Source organism: Paralichthys olivaceus, chromosome 4, assembly GCF_024713975.1.
Source record: "Paralichthys olivaceus isolate ysfri-2021 chromosome 4, ASM2471397v2, whole genome shotgun sequence".
Classification (NCBI taxonomy): Eukaryota; Metazoa; Chordata; class Actinopteri; order Pleuronectiformes; family Paralichthyidae; genus Paralichthys; species Paralichthys olivaceus.
The window spans coordinates 11283687-11310552 of NC_091096.1; the positions used below are offsets into that span (position 1 = coordinate 11283687).

General features: G+C 40.5%; 1 protein-coding gene across 5 annotated transcripts; it reads left to right on the plus strand.

Moving 5' to 3' along the window:
- The first annotated feature begins 1170 nt into the window (after positions 1–1170).
- Positions 1171–26319, plus strand: nipbla (NIPBL cohesin loading factor a). Of its 5 annotated transcripts, none has more exons than XM_069523668.1 (49): positions 1171–1553; positions 3113–3184; positions 4572–4721; positions 4916–5081; positions 5913–6013; positions 6131–6242; positions 6509–6672; positions 8195–8343; positions 9037–9127; positions 9438–9656; positions 9799–10044; positions 10133–10884; positions 12242–12455; positions 12580–12756; positions 12915–13088; positions 13499–13660; positions 13756–13862; positions 13951–14037; positions 14207–14438; positions 14900–15051; positions 15159–15239; positions 15371–15471; positions 15609–15738; positions 15854–15936; positions 16024–16156; positions 16662–16805; positions 16989–17075; positions 17412–17632; positions 17813–17915; positions 18081–18179; positions 18330–18476; positions 19952–20086; positions 20258–20356; positions 20467–20520; positions 20616–20724; positions 20825–20955; positions 21202–21342; positions 21455–21548; positions 21751–21905; positions 22047–22140; positions 22290–22463; positions 22621–22811; positions 23040–23147; positions 23435–23635; positions 23786–23932; positions 24038–24420; positions 24536–24710; positions 25098–25295; positions 25395–26319. In XM_069523668.1, exons 3-49 carry the CDS (start codon positions 4658–4660, stop codon positions 25755–25757), a joined length of 7650 nt encoding a protein of 2549 aa, XP_069379769.1. In that variant the 5' UTR covers positions 1171–1553; positions 3113–3184; positions 4572–4657; the 3' UTR covers positions 25758–26319. The 5 variants fall into 5 exon arrangements, with proteins under 5 accessions (XP_069379769.1, XP_069379771.1, XP_069379770.1 ...); XM_069523670.1 differs by having other exon boundaries at positions 22050–22140; XM_069523669.1 differs by having other exon boundaries at positions 13759–13862.
- The last annotated feature ends 547 nt before the right edge of the window (positions 26320–26866 follow it).

Sequence of the window (26866 nt, forward strand, 5' to 3'; positions counted from 1 at the left end):
CTAATGTGGCTATGCCCGATCCATTGGTACCACCCCCGAGCTTCTACGACATTTGGAAGGGGTAGGGTTAGGGTTCTGATTAGTGTTTGGTTTTTGGGTCGTGATTAGGGTTAGGGTTAGGAATGAAAACCTATTGGAGATCAAGATATTCTTCAATAACTTTTTTTCTGAAGGTCATAGAGACTTGGAAGTTGGTTCCATCTCAACTAATGTGACTATGCCCAATCCATTGGGACCACCCCCGAGCTTCTACGACCTTCGGAAATCGTAAAACCACCAAATCTAAAAAAAAAGTACAAGATATTTGTGAATAACTTTTTTTCTGAAAGTCATAGAGACTTGGGCATTTCATGATTGATAAAGTGTAGCCTGCCAAACAACCACACCGAATTTCAGCACGTTTCGAGCAAGCAGCGCAGAGTTATTCACCCTATGGTGAATATGGGTTAGGGTTGGAATTAGGGTTAGGGTTAGGGTTGTCATTAGGGTTAGGGTTAGGGATGAAAACCCATTTGAGATCAAGTTATTCTTGAATAACTCCTTTTCTGAAGGTCATAGAGACTTGGGCATTTCATGATTAATAAAGGGGAGGCTGCCACGCACCCACACCGAATTTCAGCACTATGCAACAGACGATAACGCATATAAATTAATGGTGTAATGTGTAATGTGTGTAATGTGCCAGGGTTAAAATAAGTCTGGTCTGAATTAAGATAAGATAACACAAGATAAGAAATAACCCAACACTGGGGAAATTTGCAAGCAGCAAGGGTGTCTGAATTTGAAATATGTAAAGTAATAAATAATTATAAATGTAAGGAAATATAAAAACATAACTGGAATAAAATACTAATATATACAGTGTAAGAATGTGTACAGTGAAATGGGTTTCACATGGTTCTACAGCTGATTGTACAGTGTCACTGCTGCAGGAAGCAACGACCTGTGATACCTCTCCTCCTCTCTAAATACAGCCCACCTCCTCCTCAGACACTCAACAGGACACGTGATGATTTGTTTATGTTTGTCTGCAGGCTGAGTCTTTGCGTTTTTGAGCTGAAGCTGAATTCACAGCAAATTTATCCTGCAGCGCCCCTCAGCGGCACAAACGCGAAACGCTGCATGGCATTTTGTTTGGCGCCGATGGAGGGAGTCACTCCTGAGATCTTTGGTCAGTCAGACGGCAGAACTTCCGGTCGGCATTTTGTTCTACGAGAGGAGAGCCTCTTGATGATCGCAACAAACGTCATATTTCTGGTTTACTGTCGAAATTGGCTGCACTCGGTGTTTACGTCGGCGCAGACCGACTGAAACTCAGAAGAACGAATGTTTCCCCGCGAACGTACGTTGGAACATTCACCCGCGAGTGACGGAAGAAGAGCGAATCAGTCCGACCCGGATTATTGTTGATAGCTAGCAGGCTAGCTTAGCGGCTAGCTGGCAAGCCAGTCGAGTTCCTTCTGGAGGAGCTGCGAGAGAAGAAAGGGGGAGCTAGAGATACGGACACAAACCAAGCTAAAACATTCCCCTCCCTTTCAACGCAACATCCGAAGGTAAATACAACCACCCGTGTCTCTTTATAAATCAAACTTTTTAATTTGCGATTTTTTTTCCGCCACGTTAATAAAAGCTCTGCTGCAAGACCACCTACGGCGTCGTTAATCGTTGACCGGGAGGTAACGGAAGCTAGCGAACTAGCCAGCCAAGCTAGCTAGGTGTGTTTTTGCTCCGCCGAGGCGCACGGCCTCAACTGGATGTCATTTGTCGAGCCCGAGGATTGGGCCGTTGCCACGGATTTAGTATCCGTGCAGTCGCCTTCACATGGACCCACTCAAACCCGTTGCTTTCTCTCCGAGCTCAGGGGAAAACCTTTTAGCATTTATCAACCCCCGATTTAGCGCTTCCTCGTCATTTTTTGAATCGCCTTTTCTCTTTTTGAACGGGGGAGTATCGTTAGAGGCTAACTCACAACACTCAGAGCTAGTTAGCACAACTAGCCAGCCATTAAAACACGAATATTGTTGTTAGCGAATGTTTTGGCAGCTAGCGTTAGTGATTTTAGCGGCTACCACCAGCGCTAAGTGTAGCTTCGCAGTTAGCACCGCAGCATCCACACAGTCAACTTCTAGGAAACTGTATCGTTTGTGGTTTTGCTCGTAAGTAGCTGGCAGCATCTGGTGAGTCGGTTAACTTAAGATAAACTGTTCATTGAATGGCGACTGCAACTACACGCCAACGAAGTGCTGGACATTCATTCGAGTTATTTGCCTCCCGCTGTTGTTTTTGTTTGTGCTGGATCTTTTAGCAGGGCTAACGCTGCCTTTCGTTGCCATTCTGTGTTGAAATGTTTTGACTGAGCTCAGGCTGCGTTGCCTCAGTTGTAGTCACTCCACATTTGGAGTTTGGTGGAGATGTAGCTGTTGTTTGTGGGAATCGCGGGTATTTGTTGCATGTCCACAACAAATGCAGCGTGGTGGCTTTCCTGCAGACACCAGTTTGCAGAGTGCGCACGGTGGCTGTGGCTACTGGAGGATGCAGCCCCCCACTACTGCCGCCACCATCACAGTGCATCTGTTCCTTTGTGCTGCCTCCTGCTTGTCAGTCTCACAGCTGTCAGCCAAGCCTCTGCGTACTGAGGGAGACCACATAGAGTGAGCATGCTAACAGTGTAACGTTAACAGTATCAGTCTGTTGATCTGTTGTGCTACAGACGTGTGGAATCGGTTCAGCATGTTTACAATTTGAGCACAACGATCCTCTTGCACTCGGATCTGGTTGCAACATTGTGTTTACAGATCTACATGGTTCCAGTAAGATGCAGAAGTTGCTGAAAAGGTTGTTGCATTTCTTTAGCAGTCAGTAAAAAGGGACAGTGCTACCCACTCTTGCATTCTTTGTTTGCAGATTGTATGGCAGTAGTGACATTCATTGCAAATATGAAAATGCATGTGTGACAGTCAATGTTGTGATGCTCTGCAATATGTTGTTGTTTTGGCAAAAAGTCTTAGTCCAACTTCTGCAGACACATCTTCTTCCAAAATTGTTCAAAAGAAGATTCAAATGAAGTTTTGTGTCCCAAAGTCTGATGCAGAGCCATGTTCTCTTTCAACAGATTGAAGGAGTAGGATTTTTTATCTGAAATGTCAGTGAGTCCACCCGAGACTGCACAGAATTCTTCAAAAAGGTAATATGATGGTTTGCATAATTTTTCATGTCACTGAGTTGTTATTATTGTTAATAATCATTGAGACAACTGAGAATGTTGGTGACACATTAAGATGCGGCTGATGTGTGTAATCAATATCTAATTTTGGATATCTGACATGTAAACACCTTTTTTATTTTGATTTCATTGACAATTATGTATCTACAAGTGAGCCCTGCACTGGCCTGCATTCAGCTTGTTGTAGCAGCCAGGTTTATCTCTAAAGCGTGGGCTGCGTTTGGATATTCTGAAATTGCAGCTGGCTTTTCCCTCTATTTTTCTTTGACCTCCCGTACTGTCTTCCTTGAGAGGTCAAGGACATGTAACAAGCAAAGAGAATTTAGACATATTAAGTGCAACACAGGACCCTAATTTGTGTAAATTTATCATATTATGCAGCAAGCGATTTGAAACTGCAAAGAAGATTTACTTCAGTTGGCTACTTATTTAGTTGCACAGTATTTGTGATGTCAAGTATGTATAATTTGTGAAGTCAAATTGAGAGTGAAATTGTAAAATAGTGGAATGTTGTTATGTATCCACACTTGGTATAGTATCTATCTACTGAATTACCAGGGCAATCAATGTCCAGGCTTATTTACTGGAAAGTAATATCTTTGAAAATGCAGTGATGTTAATATGGTGTTGTGTTTACAACTGTGTCACAGTGTACTTTCTATACAGAGAATGCACAGGTTTCCCTCTTTGTGATAGACATCAAAATGTACATGTGTATATCATATCTGTCATGAAGCTTAATCATAGTAATCTGACATGACATTTAAATGACTCATAAGATGCATCAATTAGTATAATGAGGCTTCACTTGATGAGACCTAATTCTTTCTCAAGGTGTAACAAAAATCACAAGAATTTAAAGATTTTATTTATTAACACTTTTTTCAGGGAATATAAATTGTGGTTTTGTAGCTGGTTATGGTTTGTAACAGTATAATTACATAGTATGCAGCAGCAGGATTGTCCAATAGTTAGTGACCCTGTTCTTTAAACATAAGGCCTAGATTCAATCATGTCATAATTTGCATTTGTTTTTCACAAGACTGCACTCATGCTCTTGGCGTTTTACAGAACCTCTGTCCCTGTATCACCTGCAGAGAGAACTGAGGATTCCTGTCATATAGATAGGGAAGCATACATAAATAATAATAAAAATAATAATAATAAGATATTAGTGTGACACGGTTGACGTCCTGTTTAAATGTAAAACAGACCCCGTAGGAATTTATCTTGATTGACAAGATCCAATTCAATGCGTTTTTGTGACCTACAGATGATGTGATAGACATAGCAGTGTAAATATACAGTCGCAAATATCCTGCCATTCGCTATTTATTCTCTCTCCTAGGTGTCAGGAGATGTGAGGACGGGTGTCGTCCATCGACCCCCTGATCTACCTGTGTATCAACACACTCCCCCACCCTCACCTTCAGCATGAATGGGGATATGCCTCATGTTCCCATCACCACTCTCGCTGGGATCGCTAGCTTAACAGACTGTGAGTAACGCAGCTGTCCTGTGAACAACACTGTGACAGTTTCCCTTATGTCTCCTCTTCCTGTGTAAAAAGCCCAAATATTCTGTCTGAGGATGTCAATTTGCATATGTGATTCTGCATACTGTCTCCTGCCTTGTGTAATTATTTATCTTCCCACCTTTGCTCTTTTCGTCATCCCTCTCATCTCACCTCAGTGTTGAACCAGCTACCCCTCCCTTCCCCTCTCCCGGCCACCACCACTAAGAGCCTCCTATACAATGGGAGGATCGCAGAGGAAGTTACCTGCCTGCTGGGCTGTCGGGATGAGAATCTGGCCTCCCAGCTAGCCCATGGCCTCAACCAGGTGTCCACAGAGCACATGTGAGTACGCGAGTGAGAGTGTCTGTGTGGCAAACACATGTTTTGATTGTTAACAACTGTCTGTGTTACAACACGGAGTTTATCGTAACAAGGCTTTAAAAAGGATTAGTCAAAAGTATTTACAATAAATGAAACCACTGTTGACTTTTGGAGATCGAGTGATGATGTGTAGTTTTATACAAAAGATTAGTCTTGGATTAAATCATCAGAGACATGACCCTGATGCCAGAATACTTGTTAATACTTAACCTGTAGTTAAATTTACTGAATGTAATTGTTATATAACTGTATAATAGTTTTTCAATTTTCATTGTATTCTAAAAACTGTTTATAAAGTATAATTTATGTTTGAAAGCACAAAATTGAATCTAATCTTGTGTGTGATGTAGGGTTCTGCAATTGGGCTAAAATATGTAATTTTCACACACACATATATTCACTGTAAATCAAACCTTTATAATCAGTATCATGTGTTTTCTTGATGCAAAAACTCCTTTAAATATAATTTTGCTTTGTTAAATTTTGGATTTGTAACATCGCCCCTAAAGATTTAATAGAAGCAGATGTTTAAGAGTTACGATAACAAAATCTCTACAGGAGACAGAGGTCCATCTTCTCACATAGTATTATATTTTGTGAAATGTCCCAACCCAGAATAGTAGGCTGCATATCTATAAACTCCGTTTCATGTATATATTAAATACATGCATGCAATGGAATGTTTCATTCAACACTTTGTCTTTGTTCTTATCATTATTAATTTAACCACCTACTTATTTTGCGCCTGATATTATGTGAATATTCATCAATTTTATTTGTGCATGCTTTCAGAGAGCTGAAGGACAACCTGGGTAGCGATGAGCCAGAGGGAGATGCACCACTGTTGCTGCAGACCATGCTGGCCAGGAACCCTGGCATCTTCAGGGAGAAAAGTATGGAGACACTTCCAGTACCAGTCGCGCAATATGACACGGCAGCATACAATTGCATAGACAAGCTTTATGTTGATATTCTATTAACAAATATACTGTGTTTTTATTCCTAAACAGATGTGATGCAGCAGCCAATGGTACCACCATTCAAGATCACCCAGAATTCCATGCATAGCCCTGCCCAGTCTACAAACTTCCAGCCGGCTGCAATTTCTCCCAGTCCATCAAGGTGGGTTGTGCAGCCAGAATTAGATGAGCCCAATATATTATAACATTTGAAATAGTCACTATTTAGTTGTTTTTGCCGGCTACATCAGAATACTGTTTTCTAGTTACATGACTGATTTACTGGATATAGTATCATCAAATATCTGAAAGATATTACAAAAATACTGTCCAAAATAGATAATTATTTACTTCCTGGTTAGTTATGTAACTTCTCTCTGCCTTCTTGCTTACCTTCTCCTACCCTGTCCTGTCCTTCGTTTCTTCCAGTCGGTTTGTTTCGCCTCAGAGTGGGTCCAGTAGCCGGTACATGGGCCAGCAGAACAGTCCAGTACCCAGCCCCTACACTCCTCAAAGCCCCGCAACTGGTTACATACAGCAGTATCCCCACCAACAACCACCCAGCTATAACCAACACCAACAGATACAACAAGGTGAGTGAATATATGTGTATGTTTGTTTTGTGGGCATGATATGGGTCTGGGCCTCCTTGCCTGTGTGTGCACCCGGCTGATGTACATGATGTGTATGAGTTGTTTAAAGACTTGACAGATTTGCTTTGTTTAAAATGTGCACGTGTCTGGCTAAGTAGCCCAGTTTGTTTTATTTAAAGAGCTTATTTAAGGAGATCTGTCCTGTGGTGTGATTCATTGAGTTCTTATTTAAACCTGAGAGTGACAATTTTGCTTTCTGCCATGATAGTGTCTGGTAGATTTGATCAGCTTCACATAACTTGTAATGGAAAGTGCATTGAAATCTGTCACATGGGAATTTTACACAACTACATTTTTGACATTCTTGGTGTTGTTGTACTTTGTTCTGTGTGATCAGCGGCTGTGGTTTTATGGACAGCTCCATGAACACAATTCTGTTCCTTATTGAGCCACTGTTTATGCTAAATGTTAAATTTACTCTTCCTTAAGTTGCTTCACATTATCTCTCCTGTGCCTCATTCCGTCATTGCTTTAATTTATTTATTTTAGTCTTTTAGTTTGTTTCTCGATGTTTAACCAGAGATTTCCTGAATGTTTTATGAAACTAACACAATTACATACAGACACTGACGTAGATGTCTAGAGATTGATCTAATGGGCAGGATTTGATGCTGTTGGGAACACGCCTGTGCAGGGCACCTTTCACTATGTTGGTCCTGGAGGTCAGGTCTGAAAAACGGCTTTTGTCAGTACTGGCTTATCACCAGATTGTCATTGTTGGCAGACGTGCAAAAGTGCTGCAGACATTGATGTTTATTGGAACTTGAAATTTGACACTGTTTCGTAGTTATTCATTAGTGGTATTTGTGCTCTGTAGTTAAACAATTGAGGTGTTAATGTGCAAAATTGTATTGAATTGAATTATTCAGTGTTTTGTTTCTGTTGTCTTTAATTCTTAAAATTATTAAAAGATCCCATGTGAAATCTAAGTTCTCTGGACATGAATAGATTGCACAATAAATTCTCTACCAGCTGTGACATTTTTGGCTTCTACCATGTAATTGGTTGACTTCTGGCCAATATTATTGGTTGAAATATTGATTATTTTTCATTTATTGTGCCACCTGCTGTTTTATATCATACACTTCCACTTTACTGGTAAATATTTGACCTGCATCAAGAGGAGCTTGTTTATTTCCACCGTGTAGTGATTTATAGACAGCAGAATATTTTCCATTGTATATGCAATATATAACTGTAAGGACATTTATAGTCATTGAAGATTTCATTCACTTATTATTTTTGCTGGGTCTCAATTTGCTCGAAGGATTCTGGGAGAACCGAAGCAGTTGACCCAAAAACAGAACTTTGATCCAGTAAATACATATCTGCTTTTTTAAATCCATTTTTGACCTCTCAACAATTTCTGAAAATGTATTTTTTCTGTCAATTATTACCATATAATTATCACCTCACTATTAGATGATTCTCAAAATAGATGATTCCTTTTATTTTGTCACAGTGTCTGTAGCCAGTCCCATGGTTCCTGGTGGCATACGAAATATCCACGAGGGCAAAGTATCGGGGCAGATGGCCAATGCTGCCAACCACCACTCAGACAGACATGGCACTGAGGACTACCTTAACATTGTACACCGACTGGGCAGCGAGGTATGGCTGACAAAGTCTTAATAGGATATGTGATAAGCTATTTCTGTTATTTCTTAGATGACAACAGGCAGCATCTGTCAATGAAGGTTCATGAAAAACAGCTGTTGTGTCTCAGACTACACAAACAGATATAGACAGAATTCAGGTGCAACATTTTTACAAACTGCTCCGGGCTAAAGTAAAGACAAGTAATGTGGTAATGTATAATATGGTTATGTAATGGATACCAACCAGACACTGGGGTTTTCAATAAAACCTGTAAAACCACACACAGTATGTGTATAGGTAAATTTGTTTGTTTTTTGTTATGTTTATGTTTTATAACTTAATCTTTAATAGATCCAATCTCGGTTGGTATTATTGGTTTTCTCAATTAGTGATTTTCTAATCATTAACTATATTTAGGGAAAACATTGCTATAAACATAACGCTGAATAATATGCAATGAGGTGTTCTGTTTAATATTAAATCAACAATATGTTTCAGAATTGTTGGACATAATTTATATATAATCCTTAATATTTAGGTCTCCCACTTACATATATAACTACAATTGAGACGCACCTGTACGCTAGAGTTACTGCTCCGTTGTACAAGAAACCTTATTTGCAACAGTTGGGCAAAAATTAGATTTTCTGTCTAGAAAAAGGTTTTTGTCACTGTAAAGCTCATGCTCATCTATATGTTGTCTAGGAGGGTGACTCTGCCATGAGGAATACATCTTTCCCTCTGAGGTCTCCACAGCCTGGCTGCTCCCCAGCAGGGAGTGAAGGAACGCCCAAATGTAAGGCCATTGCAAGAGGAAAGGAGGAAATACACTGCATACATTCTGCCCAAATCTCTAATGCATTTAGGGAGTATCTGCTTCTGGTGGAAATATTACTAATTTCACTTTCCCAGCAGCAGAATAGTTTGAGACTATCATTTCTCAAAAGTCTTACAAGTCCACAGTGGTTTTCATTTCATTTTTAATAGCCATCTTGGTATATAGCACTGCACTTTATTGGATCAGAGTACCTCTCAGACAGGTATGTGCTCTTCTACATACATTTGAAGGGTAACTCTCTTCTACATTTGGTGTTGCTCCCTCACAGCTGGTTCTCGCCCCCCGCTGATTCTGCAGTCACCACCCCCCTATGCACCCTCACCGAGGGAGGGAGGCCCTGACCAGAAACAGCAGCTCCAGCAAAGGAAGAAAACCCCAGCGGTGAAAGAGGAGAAGGACATGTACGATATTGTCAGCTCGCCAAACAAGGACTCGACGAAACTCACCCTCAAACTGTCCCGGGTCAAGTCAAATGAGTCCGATCCAGGTAAGAGTAGACTTTGTATCTCAGTCAGAGCTTTACTCCCATCTTTTAAGAACAAACTAATAATCTTGTCAGTCTGAATCTTTGCAGCAATAGAAATCATCAGCCCTTTTATTTACAACCCTGTTTTTTGTTAATATCCCAGGTGACATGCCGGGTATGGACCAGAACTCAGACAACATGGAGGCAGAACTGGGCTTTCAGCAAGTTCCTGTTCTTCAGCAAAACCTAGGAGCTCGGCTGCAACAGATCTCCCACCAAGGTGGTGCCAGTGGTCTCCAGCCTCCCAGTTCCCCTTATGACGAGGCAGAGCTGGATGCCCTTGCTGAAATCGAAAGGATAGAACGAGAAGCGGCTAGTGAGAAGTGTTCCAAGGAAGTGCAGGATAAAGGTGAGTAGGATATTACTGAAAGTGTCTGTATGGATACAAACCCATAACTTTGGATGTTTTTCTGAGTGTCATGGTTTTCTGTTTGCAGACAAGCCTTTGAAGAAGAGAAAACAGGACTCTTTTCCCCTGGAGCCAGGAGCAGGTGGGCCAGGTGGCCCCACAGGTGCCCCAGGAAGTGGATCAACAGGCGGGGGAAATGCTGGCAAACTAACCCCACAAGAGGCCACCGCAGCTGGGAACGGTGCCAGCCGCCCTCCCCTCATGGTGAGCATCGATCTTCAGCAGGCAGGCCGAGCTGATGGCCAGCTTGACCCCTGTTTGGCTGCCCCTATTCCAGCCCTTGAGGCCCAACGCTGGCCTGAAGAACCAGCTAGTGGGCCGGCTGCTGTGGAAGGTTCTGACACAGCTTTACGGTTGAAACCAGATGGGCGACCGGAAGTCATCAAGAACAGGGTTGATAAACATGACGGCAGGAGAGAAGGTCGGGATTCATCAAAGCACCGACACGATGAGAAATCCTCGGACAGACGAGGAGAGATGCCAAAGTCATCAAACCGTGGGGAACACGGACGAGACAGGGACCGAGAATCTGACAGAGATAGGAGGCATCGGAGCGAGACTGGTGGTCGAGACCGACGTTCTCCTGACCCTCGCTGCCGCAGTGACAGAGATAGGTCTGGCTTCCGGGCTTCTTCCACTGGAGAGCCTGGTCGGAGCAGCAATAGGCAAGATGGTTCCAAACCAGCCTCGTCTGCTTCTGGTGTTAAACTTCCAGATTCCTTCCCTGCTCAGCTCCTGGGAGGGCATAGTGGCGCACTGAAGAACTTCCAGATCCCTAAGGTGATCTGGGCCGACCCCAAAAAAATATCTACTCATCTACCAATCATTCAGCTGTCACTGCCTGCAAGCTCACAAAACCAAAAAAGACCACTGCTCATGCTTTGTTTTGGTTTTTGCTTTTCCATTCATAAGCCTTTTGTTTATTCCTGGGATTGGTCTAAATATCAGCTCACACATTAACCCACACGTCTGTTTAAAGTTTATTAAGTTGTGAATTAAGTCCTGTGTGTAAACAAAAGCAACTACCTTAAAGAAATGCTCCAGTGATTAATTTTTTAGATGATGAATATGGGTCAATATCTCTAAGCGCTCGCTGTCAGTATTGTGCAGCCGAAAAACTTCCAACTTCAATTTATTTATTCCTCTTACTGTATCTATTGTCAACAAAGTGATCAGAGATGTAATGCCCAGCCACATGTCTTGGCACACAGTTATATGCCCCTATGTCCTGGGCCTTTCTGTGTTTACTTAGAAAAACAAGCACAATTTGATGTTTATTGTGTACAATAATAGATAGGGTCACTTGTAGCAAAGGACAAACAAAACAGTAGTTGTGCAAGCAGCTAGTTGTACTGAAGCCATATTTAGCACCAAGTAAACAAGATTAGACTGCTAGTTGTTTACTCGGACAGCCAGTCTCATCATCCTCTGATTGACTTGTCTACTGAAATGTAGTTACCAACCTGACAAGTGCTTCAGGTGCTTTTCCTGGCAGGACCTGGAAATGTAGCTCCAACTGATTGGTTATAAAGTAATGAAAGGCATCACAGTGACATATGCGAAGGAATTATAATTTAATCATATTTAGTGAAATTCTTATGACAACATTTTTGAAATCACCTGACTTGAAGGAATTATTCAATAGAATGACTCAAAAGCTACTTGTTTACATGTAAAATGAGTCAAACACTTTCACCAAATTAAATTCTGTTAGGACGTTATAAATAATATAAGAACGACCCCTCAACCATACTCTTCACTCACTAGCTTTATCAGAACAAACCTGCAATATTTTGCGATCGCGATTGTGTGTGCTGTATGTTTTTGGCAACTGTCAGTGTTGCATGTCCATTTTTGGCCCATCATCCTTTGTGGCTGCGGGGATTTGCTACCTCGGCACTGAAGTGTTGACAGTGTAAACTGACAGTGGATTAGATATAATCCTACAATTTAATATAATGTTGGAAAATTGGTGGAGTATTCCTTTAAGTCTTTGTTACTAGAAATATACTGGAAACTAATATCAGAATCATTAATCTAGTTTCAGTTAGTTTATTTAAATTATATTATTTGATTTTCTTTTCTCTTCTGTCCAACACTGACTAAAAACTGAGCATTGTAATTTTTTTTTTCTCAGATCAAACGGGATAAGGATAGCAGTGGGTCAACTGAAGGTCAAATGTGGGGCCAGCCCAAGGTGAAACTGGAGCGGCTTGGTTTGGTGAAGGACTTTGAGAAGAGGCCAAAACCTGTAGTGGTTCTAAAAAAGCTCTCCATCGACCAGATTCAGAGGATCATACGGCACAGCAAGTCTGGAAAGAACAGGATCTCATCAGGAAAGTCTGGCAAAAGTAAGAACCAGAACCTGCAAGTAGTTCTGCTAAATTTAGAGCATGTCTGTACAGTTTTATCCACACTGTTAAATACATAAAGAGCTTTTTGTTCATAACTTATAATTTCATTATTAAATCTTAGGTGGTATGGACCCAGCAGTTCTGAAGGAACTGCCTCCAGAGCTGCTGGCAGAGATCGAGTCAACCATGCCCCTGTGTGAAAGAGTAAAGATGAACAAGAGGAAACGAAGCACTGTAAATGAGAAGCCCAAATATGCTGAGGTCAGCTCAGATGACGACTTTGACGCAAACGGAGAGTGTGAGTCAAATCATTCAATTAGTGTCAGTTCTTCGTTGCTTGTAGAAATATCCTTTAAGTGTTATGAAGATCAATACCTGATTGATAATTTAAAGTTTTGGTTTTGAATATCAGTTTGCTTTTGTTAACAATTGGCTTTTATTTTTAATTCTCTACAGCTGCAAGGAAAAGGCAGCGACGAGAAAAAGACCGATCCTGGGAATTTGAAGAGAGGGAGCGCCGGGGCTCAGGGGAACATCGGAAAAGCGGGCAAAGAGACGGCAGGCGAGGCTCTGGCAGTCGCTATCGAGACTCTGAAGAGGAAGATTCACCGCCTCCCAGCATGAGTGAAAGTATGTATTCAAGTCGACACAAATCATGTCAAATTATGTCTATTTGCTTTCTGACAGTGATAGAACTATATAGAGAGTCTTTGCTACAGGTCCACAAGCTCTCATATTTTGGAAAAGTTTTGGAAAATAGACATTAATAGGCATGGGTAATTGAAAGTGCTTAAATTATTATATGCTTTGTTCAAGTGAAAATTGGAAGTTCTTTTTCAATATATTTATTCAACCAGTGCTTGAATTTAATTTTTTATGCAAAAATGAGTACATGTCAGTTTATTATGTCGAGCTGAACCCTAGAAAACCTTTTTTCTTATAACAATAATTAACTTGTAAAAAGACAGTTTGGCATCTGGCAAGCACAATGAAAACAAAACAAATGGCAAAAGACCAATATGTAAATTCTCTTCATTAAGTTGCCAGAAAAATGAAGATGAAGGAGAAGCAGAAGAAACGGAAAGCGTATGAACCCAAGCTGACCCAAGAAGAGTTGATGGACTCGTCCACATTCAAGAGGTTCTTAACAAGTATTGACAACATCCTGGAGAATCTGGAGGATGTGGATTTCACTGCCATGGGTAAATACCATTTCTGACTGGCCCCTGTGGTCCATTTTTCTAAACCCACCTACATCAGCCTCACTATAAGTAATTATGACGTTATGTGTTTCCAGCAGCAGATGATGATGAGATACCTCAGGAGCTGCTGCTCGGGAAACACCAGTTGAATGAGCTGGGCAGCGAGTCTGCCAAGATTAAGGCCATGGGCATCTCCAGCAGGGTACTGCATAATATTTTATCATAGATTGTTGATGCATAATTTTGCTGTAGAAAGCTACAGGTCTAAATAATGGTCTATGTTGTTGTAGATCCCATCAGACAAGCTGGTGAAGCTATTAAACATACTGGAGAAGAATATCCAGGATGGATCCAAGCTTTCCACCCTGATGAGCCATGTGAGTCCCTTTCCTCTGTCTTTATTTTTTTTTTTTTTTACATTCTTTGAAGTGGAAATGATTTATAGAATTTTAGTGATATACTTCAGAAATCAATACAGCATCCATTAAAAACAATTAAAAGCAATAATACTGCCACTGGTCTCATCCATTTCCTTTCTAAACTCAGGACCATGATGCTGAAGATGAGGAGAAACTTTGGAGAGACCTGATAATGGAGCGAGTCACAAAGTCTGCAGACGCCTGTCTGACAGCTCTTAACATCATGACCTCAACACACATGCCGAAGGCTGTCTACATAGAGGACGTCATTGAGCGGGTGCTACAATACACCAAGTTCCATCTTCAGAACACACTGTATCCACAGTATGACCCGGTCTACAGGGTGGACCCACATGGAGGTGAGGACACTGCTTCTTCTATTTAGTTTTGCAGTGACAGCCCTCAAGGATTAAAATATAGATTTTTGTTACCTGATGATATTTAGTCTGATGACCTTGGGCATACTGGGAGAAGTCCCTCTGTGTGTGTTGTTCTGGGTGTGCGATAGATGTTTTAGTATATGTGTATGTTGGTTCCTAGACATAGTAAAAACACTGGAGGGTAAAGAAAATTGCTTAATTTAATTTAGTTCTTGACTTTCTTTAAGCCAGGATCTTAGACATTGCTGTGATCTGAGTGACAACAATTAATGACTTTGTGGGGACTATGTGAGTGTTCATTTAAGTGACCTCTGACTTTTGAGAAATCCAGGGTTATCTCTCTCTTTTACTGACTTCTGTCATGGAAACACAAATAGTATAATAAATTAAACTGTAAAATTATATAAATAATTGTTATTACAAAATGTGTTTTCATCTAGGTGGCTTGTTGAGCTCCAAGGCAAAGCGTGCGAAATGCTCCACACATAAGCAACGAGTGATCGTCATGTTGTACAACAAAGTGTGCGACATCGTCAGCAACATTTCTGAGCTCCTAGAGATCCAACTACTTACAGACACCACCATCCTCCAGGTAAAAACTGAAATTATTTCATGACAATTTCATCATTATATGTTTAGGTACAAAAACTGAATTTCAAACCAGATGATTCATTGATTCACTCTCTTTTTTTCGCCCAGGTTTCTTCGATGGGAATCACTCCATTCTTTGTGGAGAATGTCAGTGAGCTGCAGCTGTGTGCCATTAAACTAGTTACAGCAGTAAGTCTTTATTTTCCTCTTGGGAACTTACAGATCTTCAGTGTTTCTTATAAGCACTGCTCATCTTTTGGTTTATGTTCTAGAAAGCAATGATGTTAGAGACTAATTGCTTGAATAAATCCTGTCTCCAGGTGTTCTCGCGCTATGAGAAGCATCGGCAGCTGATCTTGGAGGAGATCTTTACCTCTTTAGCCAGACTGCCCACCAGCAAACGCTCCCTCAGGAATTTCAGGTAATTTTTATATCCACCAGTGCACCATAACATATTGGCAGAGGTAAATATTTGCTTATAAGAAGGCCTGTCTCCACCACTCAGGTTTTGTCTGGGTAATACACATGATAGTGAATTCCTCTGTTTCCTTTTCTTAGGCTGAACAGCTCAGACCAAGATGGCGAGCCGATGTACATCCAAATGGTGACGGCTCTGGTGCTGCAACTGATCCAGTGTGTGGTTCACCTCCCTAATGACAAGGACGCTTTCGATGAGTATGACACCAAGGTGGGAGAGCAAGCCAAAACACAAAAACACCTTATGAAAAAGCAAATGTACAATGCTTAGAAATACAAATCCCCATTCAGACATTTGCTCACAAGTCCTCCTTTTCTTTGCTCAGGTGGATCAAGACGTGTTAATAACCAACTCGTATGAGACGGCAATGAGAACAGCACAAAACTTCCTTTCAGTCTTCCTCAAAAAGTAATCAACGACCCAATATTTAGCATCCTGCTTTCCCTTTGTCCCTGTTATTTCCTGTGATGACCCCCCTCACCTTTTTCCTCTCAGGTGTGGCAGCAAGCAGGGAGAAGAAGATTACCGGCCGTTGTTTGAGAACTTTGTCCAGGACCTGCTCTCAACAGTGAATAGGCCAGAGTGGCCTGCTGCAGAGCTGCTTCTCAGTCTGCTTGGTAGACTACTGGTTAGTATGACTGAACAATTTTGTTTAAACTGGAAATTCATATTACATAATATATTATATTCATATTAGGGAACTCTCACACTGAAACATGGACTTCAGAGGCTGCAAATCATTATTTGAATGACATCCTCCCTCTGTATTTATTTTTGAATTGCAAGTCATTTTCATACTGCTGATTTTGGACTTTGCAATTAACAAGATTTATTTTTGATTTGTGGCAGTGAAGTATTTAAACACCTAAAGATAAATAATCCTTAATGCAGTAATGGAGTGTTTTTGTACTGTAAAAGACTGTAGTTACACACAGTCCCTTCAAAAATAGTATATGGTTTTATTAATGGACACTTGCCCTGAAATTTAAAAAAAAACAAAAAAAACTGCAGTGATGGATTTTTATTTTCTTTTAGCATGAAAATAAATGTGTGTAAAGTGATAACTTACAACAGTTCATTTCTTGCTGACATCTCTTTTTATGTTCTTGTGTTCTTTCTTTCTGTCTCGTCAGGTCCACCAGTTCAGTAATAAACAGACAGAAATGGCTCTGAGAGTAGCATCTCTGGACTACCTGGGCACAGTGGCCGCCCGTCTGAGGAAGGATGCAGTCACCAGCAAGATGGACCAGAGATCAATTGATCGTATTCTACAACAGGTAACCAACACCTCATATTTCAGTTATGATGATAATTACTTTAAAGTGTTAAGATAGTGACAAAGATAAGTAAGAAATAACAAAATGTATGTTACAATTTAGTCCCTCTTTTGCTTGATATTTCTCATTTCTTTTTGCAGAAAACTGTAAAAAAAAATCACCTTTCTCTTTCTCATCCAATAGTCTCAAGGTAACGATGAGACCCAGCAGCTGCAGAAAGCTTTACTGGACTACTTGGAAGAGAATGCTGAGACAGACGCTTCACTGGTGGTGGGTTTACATTAGACTGACTCTGCAAGTGGTGACTTTGAACAGCTTTAGATATCTGAAATCTATGAGCATGTTCTGAATGTCATGTTGGCTTTTAATGTACTTATTCAATTTAATTAGCTATTTAAGCTTGTGTGGAACATTACTGCCGATTCAAAACACAGAATAGCATCCATTAAAGGTTAGGTTAGGGTTCCAGCATTGGCTTACACTCTCAACTATACTTGTGTTAATGAAATAATTTTCATTGATTTCTTACTCTATAAAGAAATAACTGTAATAACTGGAAACTTTAAATTATCTCCATCTGATACTGAAACCCTCTTTGTCCTCTAGTTTGCTCGAAAGTTCTACATTGCCCAGTGGTTCCGGGACGCCACCACAGAGGCTGAGAAGTCCATGCGGAACCAGAATCCCAAGGATGAGGACTCATCGGATGGACCACAACACGCCAAGGAGCTGGAGAGCACCGGTGAAATTATGCAGCGTGCTGAGAAGCGCAAGAAGTTCCTGCGCAACATCATCAAGACCATGCCTTCTCATTTCACAACACTGAAGTAAGGATGTGACGGTTTCGGCAAAGTCATCCATATCACAGGAACTTTCACTCCCATGATTTATCATGACATTGTCCTGTTCCTATTTTTGATGTCATAGTTGCCGGTGAGTTATAGTCACTACCAGTTGTTTGACTCTATAATACTATAATATCCTTCCTCTGTGTCCTACTCTTGCAGAATGAACTCTGACACTGTGGACTACGATGACTCTTGCCTGATCGTGCGTTATTTGGCCTCCATGAGGCCGTTCGCCCAGAGCTTTGATATTTATTTAACACAGGTACAATTTATTCTTCCCAGGAGTATCTTTTTAATGAAGCACCACAGCCACATAAAATATTTGTAAATTACACAGTAACAATCACAAAATATAATATTGATAATATCAGGGCTAACTGGTTTGTCAGAAATATCTTTGTGTTATTTAATTATTTAATTTTTATAGATCTTGCGAGTCCTTGGGGAAAGTGCCATTGCTGTGAGGACTAAAGCCATGAAATGTCTGTCTGAGGTCGTGGCTGTGGACCCCAGCATCCTGGCAAGGGTATGTGAGGATCTGTGTTTGTGAAGACATTTCGTCATTTTTACATTCCGCTCTGTTCTATAATGTACTTTTTAATTTTGTTCTCTGCTTTTCTGTTGTATATGCAAGTGATCTCATACTATATACTGACTCTCTTTTCCACTTGTGCAGTCTGACATGCAGCGTGGTGTCCATGGTCGTTTGATGGACAACTCCACCAGTGTGAGAGAGGCAGCTGTGGAGCTGCTCGGCAAATTCGTCCTCAGCAGACCCCAACTCACTGAACAGTACTATGACATGCTCATAGAGAGGATACTGGTAAGTTGCCCAATCGGACTAATTCTCAACACATTAATGCATTGTGAGGTCTCACTGTCCTCATATGAACCGTGCATCTAATTATGAACTCAGCTGTCTGAAAACCTGACAGCCATTCATGACTGCTCTTCAATGAATGAGACTTGTTTGCTATGATGTTTTGGTTTTTGCTGCATCAACAAAACATTGATCTGCAGGTATCAGTGTGCCCCTTCAGTGCTTCTCAAACAACTAATCACTCTTGTGTTTGTCGCACAGTGTTTACACCACACCCAGTTTGCCATTGTGATGCTGTGGTTGGAACAATGATTAAACAAAACAAAAAACATTTTTCAAGTCATTGATGGTTCATTGATGAGGTCAAATCCGCTGTCTCTATACCAGCTATAGTGTAATACAGTCTTTGCACGCACAACTGTGATGTTAATTATTGTTCAGTGGACTGACAAATGATCAATATTACTCAAAACAGTTTACATCCCAAATGTTAATTCATCAACAACCTCCTATAAACTTTTTCATGAGGTACATACAGCTTCCTGATACCCACAACATATTCCACAGAATCTCAGTAAACTACTCACATGAACAATTATTGTAGAACTGAAGCGGTTTCATGAACCTTTTTAATTCATAAACAAATCAAACTAATTCCTATGTGTTTACATGTAGAAGCATCTGCAACAATTGAATATGATGAAAAATTGCTTGACTGTGGATTTCTAACATTTGCTTTTACATAATAGAAATGATTATTTAAGCAGCCAGTTTAAAGTGTCCATTGTAATATCATGTATCAATATTGAAATGCAGTCCAACACAAAAACCTGGTGGTTATTCTTTGTCCTCAGCATCTGAGAAGTGAACACATTGGAATTGTTTTGCCTGTTGTCATGGAAATAGTCAGGAGGGTTCATCAGAAGTTCACTCCTCATTACAGTCTTATACTGCCACCTATTGGCAGACAAATGCTGTTGCAACCCATGCATACATGTAAACTAGACTGGCAATAATAAGACAACATAATTCTGCCAAGGCCAAACAATTCTTCACTTCTGTCGAGATCTTAAAATAAAAAAAATGAAAGGACAAGGAAGTAGTCTGACAATATGCTCTAAATTCTACAATTTCATTGATGTCAACACCATAAATGTTTGGAGGTTTTTTCACATCAAAATTCATGGATATTATCTCTTAAGCGATTTATAAAAATGCCCTCAAATATCCTAAAAATGTTGTTTGAAGTGATTTAAAAAAATAATTCCCTCCTTAAATGGATTCATATTGAAATTTAATGGGTTTTTCCCTGGTCGTTTATTTAGTTTGGTGCAAATCAGTTCTGTACGTTTTGCATAATCCTGCTTTCAAATAAACTAAAAACAGACAAACACGGGTTAAAACAAGAACCTTATGTTTATATAATATTTGTATAAAATTGCAAAGTCTTTATGACTTGAATTGGTTTTGTTTCACAGGACACTGGTATCAGCGTAAGGAAACGGGTGATCAAGATCCTCCGAGACATCTGTCTGGAGCAGCCAACTTTCAGTAAGATTACTGAGATGTGTGTGAGGATGATCCGTCGAGTCAATGATGAAGAGGGTATCAAGGTATGGATTAACTGCACATTTTTTCCTTGAGACTTTTAAATCTTTTTCAGATATAACTTGCAGTCTCACCATTATTATTTATATTCTCTGTATTTCAATATATTCTTGCTTAACAGATTTGCAATAAGTGCAGATCTCAACTTGTGACACACCAATTTGTGTTATTCATAGAAATTGGTGAATGAGACATTCCAGAAGTTGTGGTTCACTCCGACACCAGCCCACGACAAAGAGACCATGACCAGAAAGATCCTGAACATCACTGATGTAGTGAGTTTCAGCAATGATAATAATAGACATCAACAAAAGAGGAAATATCGCTCATCAAACACTTACCCAATGTTATAGTGACATTATATTCTTGTGTTTGATTTCTTCAGGTCGCAGCGTGTCGAGACACCGGCTACGACTGGTTCGAGCAACTTCTTCAGAATGTAAGAATTTGATTTTTAATTTGGGCTTCACCTGTTTGATAAAAATAATCACTATTTCAAATCTTTTATAATAAACATTGTCTATCTTGCTCTAGCTTCTCAAATCTGAAGAGGATGCATCATACAAACCAGCCAAAAAGGCCTGTGTTCAGCTAGTTGACAATCTAGTAGAACACATCCTCAAATACGAGGAGTCTCTTTCAGGTATGCAAGTTTAGCATCATGTTTATTCATATCTAAAAAACATTTGTGAGTGTCAGAACATTTTTTTTAAATTATTTTATTTTGTTTTTTTCCTCTGTAGAGAACAAGGGTGTAAACTCGACACGGCTGGTGGCGTGTATCACCACCTTGTACTTGTTCAGCAAGATCAGGGCCCAGCTTATGGTCAAACATGCCATGACCATGCAACCCTACCTGACCACGAAGTGTAACGTAAGTTGGGTCCACTAAATTCATTTTGTTATTGCAGAATTATCAAGAAAAACAATATTCTCAAAATAAGATCAATGATCCTTTAAATCGGGCTAGAGAAATGAACATAAGTTCAGTAGTGAAAACACAGAGGGATTATTTGTTTGATGTCCTCTCCAATATTTAATATAAGTAAAGACTTCCAATTGATTCATATTTGGTTCCTGAGTTTCTTCATCAGTTAATCTTATACTGTTTCCATTGCAGACTGCCAATGACTTCATGGTCATCTGTAACGTGGCAAAGATCTTGGAACTTGTGGTACCCCTGATGGAGCACCCCAGTGAAACTTTCCTTGCCACCATCGAAGAAGACCTCATGAAGCTCATCATCAAATATGGCATGACTGTGAGTGGCAGCGGCTCTTTATGAATTCATATATGGTGCACCTCTGAAGAACCAGGTTTGCTGTTGGATCAGTTTTGTTGAGATGACATGGTTTTCTTCTTCCTCTCTATAGGTGGTCCAGCACTGTGTGAGCTGTCTTGGAGCTGTTGTTAACAAAGTGACACACAACTACAAGTTTGTCTGGGCTTGCTTCAACAGGTTTTATGGTGAGCACTGTTTTTGCAAGCGTCACAGCAATCTGCAGTGTTGAGCTGTGAAGTGTCACAGTACAAAAGAAAAACTATATCAAGCTGGTCAATAAATGTAGAGTATCCCCAAATCTTTATAATTTAGAAGAATAGTAAAGCTGTACAAGGGGGGAAAAAAACATAAACTCGGTCCACTTAAATTATTTTTCTTTTTTTCCAGGTGCACTTAACAAACTTAAGGTTCAGCATCATGAGGATTCTAACAGTGCAACGTTAGTAGCAAACAAGCCTTTCCTGCTGCGATCGCTCTTCACTGTGGGTGCCCTGGCCCGACACTTTGACTTTGATCTGGAGGAGTTCAAGGGCACCAACAAGGTAGGAGAGCAGTTGATGTATAATTATATTTAATACTTGATACTGAACCTGAGTTAAGTTATGGATTGTGTCTACATACAGATATTAGTTTCTTGGGAAAATAATATGTTCTCATGTGGTGTCACAATTTCTTAAATCCAGCAGGTTGTTATTAAGGAGAAAGTTCTCGAGCTGCTTCTATACTTCACCAAACATGAGGACGAGGAGGTCAAGACCAAAGCCATCATCGGCTTAGGCAAGAACAAAAATATTGAACATAATGATATTCCACAAATGTATAGATTAGAAAGGATGAAGGCATTGCATGTTGTTGATTTGTACATGGAGAAAGTATTGTTTGCTGGTTCTTATAGACCTTTGCTCTTTGTTATTCTCTCGCCTCAGGCTTCCTTGTGATCATGCATCCCAGCCAGATGTTTGTGCCTGAGGTGAAGACATTGTACAATGGCATCCTGGCTGACAGCGCCTCCTCCATTAACCTCAAAATCCAGATCCTCAAAAACCTCCAAACATACCTTCAGGAGGAGGACACACGGATGCAGGAAGCGGACAGAGAATGTAAGTCGAGCTGTGGGTGTTGCTGAGTTTGTTGCTAGTTTTAACAATGTGCCTCAAAGGTTTGGTGTATCAAAACTACTTATATGGAGTAACCTCAGCTCTGTGAATATGTAAACTGTGTTAGAACACATACTGAACACATTTTTCATGTTTGCAGGGAAGAAACTGTCCAAACAGGAGGATCTGAAGGAGATGGGTGACATTTCTTCAGGGATGAGCAGCTCAATAATGCAGCTTTATCTAAAACAGGTGTTGGAGGCATTCTTTCACACCCAGTCTAGTGTACGGCACTTTGCTCTCAACGTCATAGCTCTCACACTCAACCAGGGTCTCATCCATCCTGTACAGGTAAGAAGTGATTCATTTTTTCTGTTATTGGTGACTCTCTCTCTTTATTTCACTTGTGTGTGAGAATTTTTAAATCTTCAAATGATTCTAAAATTCACCAAGATCCCTAATTTAATTTGCTGTGGTACATTTTCATCCCCCAGAACTTCCATTTAAACTTTTTATTGTATGGTAAACAGAGTCATATAAACATATGCATGTAACATTATTTTCATCTTGTCCGTGCAGTGTGTACCCTACCTCATTGCAATGGGAACAGACCCAGAGCCCAGCATGAGGAACAAAGCTGACCAGCAGCTTGTGGAGATTGACAAGAAGTACACAGGATTCATCCATGTGAGTTGATTGATATGACTCATGTTACTCAGTGACTGAAGCTGGTAAAGACATATGTACCTGGTTCGGTCATTCTAATTTAGCCTTTTAGCTGTCCAGCAAGATATGACAGAACAACAAAAATGACCCTTACATTCCTGAGAATTTCAAACATAATAAAGTGGCAATATTTTTTTTTCTTTTAGTCTCATTAATTTATTGGTACATTTCCTTTGCTGCAGCTGCCTCAACAGCTGTCTGACATGCTTGGTTTGTGACACATCTCTTTGAACCTTTTTCTTCCACAGATGAAGGCAGTAGCTGGGATGAAGATGTCATACAACTTGCAGCAGGCCATCAATTTGTCTCGCAAGAGCATCATCAGAGGTTTCAGACAGGACGAGACTCACTCAGCACTCTGCTCGCACCTCTTCACTATGATCCGGGGGAACCGCCAGCACCGCAGGGCTTTTCTCATCTCACTGCTGAACCTCTATGACGACAGTGCTGTAAGTGAACCTGTCTTGATTTAAGAACCCTGTATATAATTTCTAATATATAAACTTATATACATTCTAATAAGAGAATACTGCAATGCGACTTTGTCCCTGGTATTTACTTTTAACCTTTTAACTCTGTTTTCTTATTTCTCTCTGCAGAAAACGGAAGTGAACATGCTGCTGTTTATAGCAGACAACCTCGCCTGTTTCCCATACCAGAGCCAGGAGGAGCCTCTCTTCATCATGCACCACATAGACATCACCCTGTCTGTGTCTGGCAGCAACTTGTTGCAAACCTTCAAAGAGGTACTTTATTGAATGTAACTTTTGAATGCAGGTGAAAAACTTGAGGAAATCACCCCCCAAATGCTGTATATATTCTTACTGATTTACTTTTTCCTGTCTGTGCAGCTTTTGTTAAAAGAGCCGAGGCGTAAGGAGAAAAAGGTAAAGAAGGAATGGAAGAACACGTCAGATGGGGCGCATGATGAGGAGAAGATGAACTGTGATTCTCCAAGGAGCGACGACAAAGAAAACGGCAACAGTAATGATGACGATAATGATGATGACGATGTGGTACGGCGGCCTAAAAAGGCCAGAAAACCTGTTGCAACAGAGTCCTCAGAGTCCGAGTCTGATCTTGAGGATCTGGATGTGGATGATGCGGAAAAAGTAATGAGGCTCCTCCCAGATAACCCTGGCAGTCTCTTGGACTTTGCTAACGCCGTTCAGGGCATCCTGTTGTTGCTGGTGCTCAAACAGCATCTGAAGAACCAGTATGGATTTTCTGACAGGCAAGATCAACCTTACTTTAAATTTCTATAAAGCCTTCAATTAAATGAAAATATCTTGATTTTTCAGTGTGGGTCACATGTACCACTCTAACTGAAACCTTTTATCTTCCAACAGTAAAATTCAGAAGTACTCACCAACTGAATCAGCCAAGGTTTACGACAAAGCAGTGAACAGGAAAAACAACGTTCACTTCCACCCTCGACAAACCATTGACTTCATCTCCAACAACATGGCTCACGCCACGCTGACAGACGATATCAAGAAGCGGATAGTCAAACAGTACCTAGACGTAAGTGATGAAGCTGTATCAAACTTCAGTGCCGAAGTTAACTTTACATCAAAGATTCATCAAGTTAATTTGGGTTTACATTTTTAAATGAAAGATGATTTCAAAGGTGACATGTGATTTCATTTGTCTGAAGAGCATGGCAGCTTAATACAAGTCAAGTGGTAGATTTCACTTGTTTATTATACTGTGGGTAACATTTATTCTTCTGGCATCAGTGGGATAAGTGCACCATCGATGCTCATGATGAGTGCTGAACTTCAAATAATTAAACACTCATTCGAAATTACCCCAACTCCAGTCTTTTACATGTGGTTGTTAGATATTGACAAACTGCTGAGGAGTGTGAAAGTTGTCTCAAAAAGACTTTCTTGCCATTTAACGCCACAGTTCAAGTGTCTGATGGAACATCTGGACCCAGACGAGGAGGATGAGGAGGGAGAAGCGTCTGCCAGCGCTAACATCAGAAACAAAGCCATAAACGCCCTACTGGGAGGCTCCGGCCCCATGTCAGGACCCAGTCCACGCAATCAGGCAGGACCAGAGACAGATGATGATGATAGTGATGGTGATGAAAGGACCCCGGGGGTGAGATAGATGCGTTCAAACACACTTTTTGAAAAATACACTTAAAATTGTTGAAGTAGAAATAGCTCAATGTTTATTTTTCATCTCTCCTCCCTGCAGTCCTCGCGAAAGTCAAGGCGAGCGGGTGACTCCTCGGACCCTGGCCGTATGAGCGAGACAGTGGAGGCAATGGATGTGATTGCCCTTTGCTGCCCCAAATACAAGGACCGGCCACAGATAGCTCGAGTCGTCAACAAGACCTCCAGCGGTTACAGCATCCACTGGATGGCAGGCTCCTACTCGGGGCCCTGGGCAGAGGCCAAGAAACGCGATGGCCGCAAACTGGTGCCTTGGGTGGACACTATTAAGGAGTCGGACATCATTTACAAGAAAATTGCCTTGACCAGCAACCACAAACTGAGCAACAAAGTAGTACAGACTTTACGCTCACTGTATGCAGCGCGGGAAGGGGGGGCTAGCTAATGGCTCCCGTGTGGTGTTTTTTTGTTTTGTTTTTTTACCCCTCTGCTCAATTTCTACTTTATCAAATCATCCTTTTTCCCTGCTCCTGCTCCTCCTCCACAACCTGCCACCTCCAACGACACAGCCAAACTTCACTGGATTCCTACCCTCCTCCTCTCCTTCCTCATTTTTGTAAGAAAACACAAGAGGGCAAGAATATTTGACACTACATACTTTTACATGAGTTATTCTTGCAAAAATGACACAAAACATAAGACTTATTATATTAGAGGGACTGCTCATGTTTTGTTTGTGTATAAGTTCAGAGGATAGAATCCAGAAGGCATTAAAGGAATAATTCACCCAAATTATCCCTTATAAAGGCTATCAGAAAAGAGACCTGGAGGGAAATGTTTTGTCAACATTGTTGTGGGAGCTCCTTCGCTGTTGTGCAGCAGATTCTAGTCGCTCATTTCTACTCCCACTGTATCATAGTTTAACACAACAAAAAACTAAAATGTTTATATCTCTGAAGACAAAAAAGCTGTAAAAAAAGAATAAAACCTTAAGTGAATGTTGGAAATTAGTCTTTTTGATGTTCTTATTAAAGTGTTTTTGGAGTTTATTATACTACTAGCACCCTGATGGTTTTTCCTTTTAGCTTTTAGATATTTGAAAGAAAAAGATGAAAAAAGAGAAGAAAAAAAAAAAAATTTTTATTTTTGTTCACTTTTATTTGTCCATGCTGTACAATGGCAGAGTCCTCTGAATATAATTTATTCTATTTCGAACTACGCATGCAGTATATGTGGCCTATTGCAGGAGGATATTTTGTAAATGTAGATTTTGATGTATTAGGTCACCCTAGTAATAAGAGGAAAGGGGATTCATACCCTTTTGGTGGAACAAATACTGCAATAAATTTTCTACTTCTCTTTGTCACTTGTCTGCTCAAAGTGTTAATCTGATCTTTTCATTTGTGGAAGAAAAGTGTAGGAGCTGATATCACAAAAAAAAAAACCATTGATAGGCCTGAAATGCATTGCCAGTTGATCACTTGAGGGAGAGAGCTGACAAAAAGATGCCATAGAAGTCTTCTATCAATATTTATAGACTTGGATGTAAAGGGG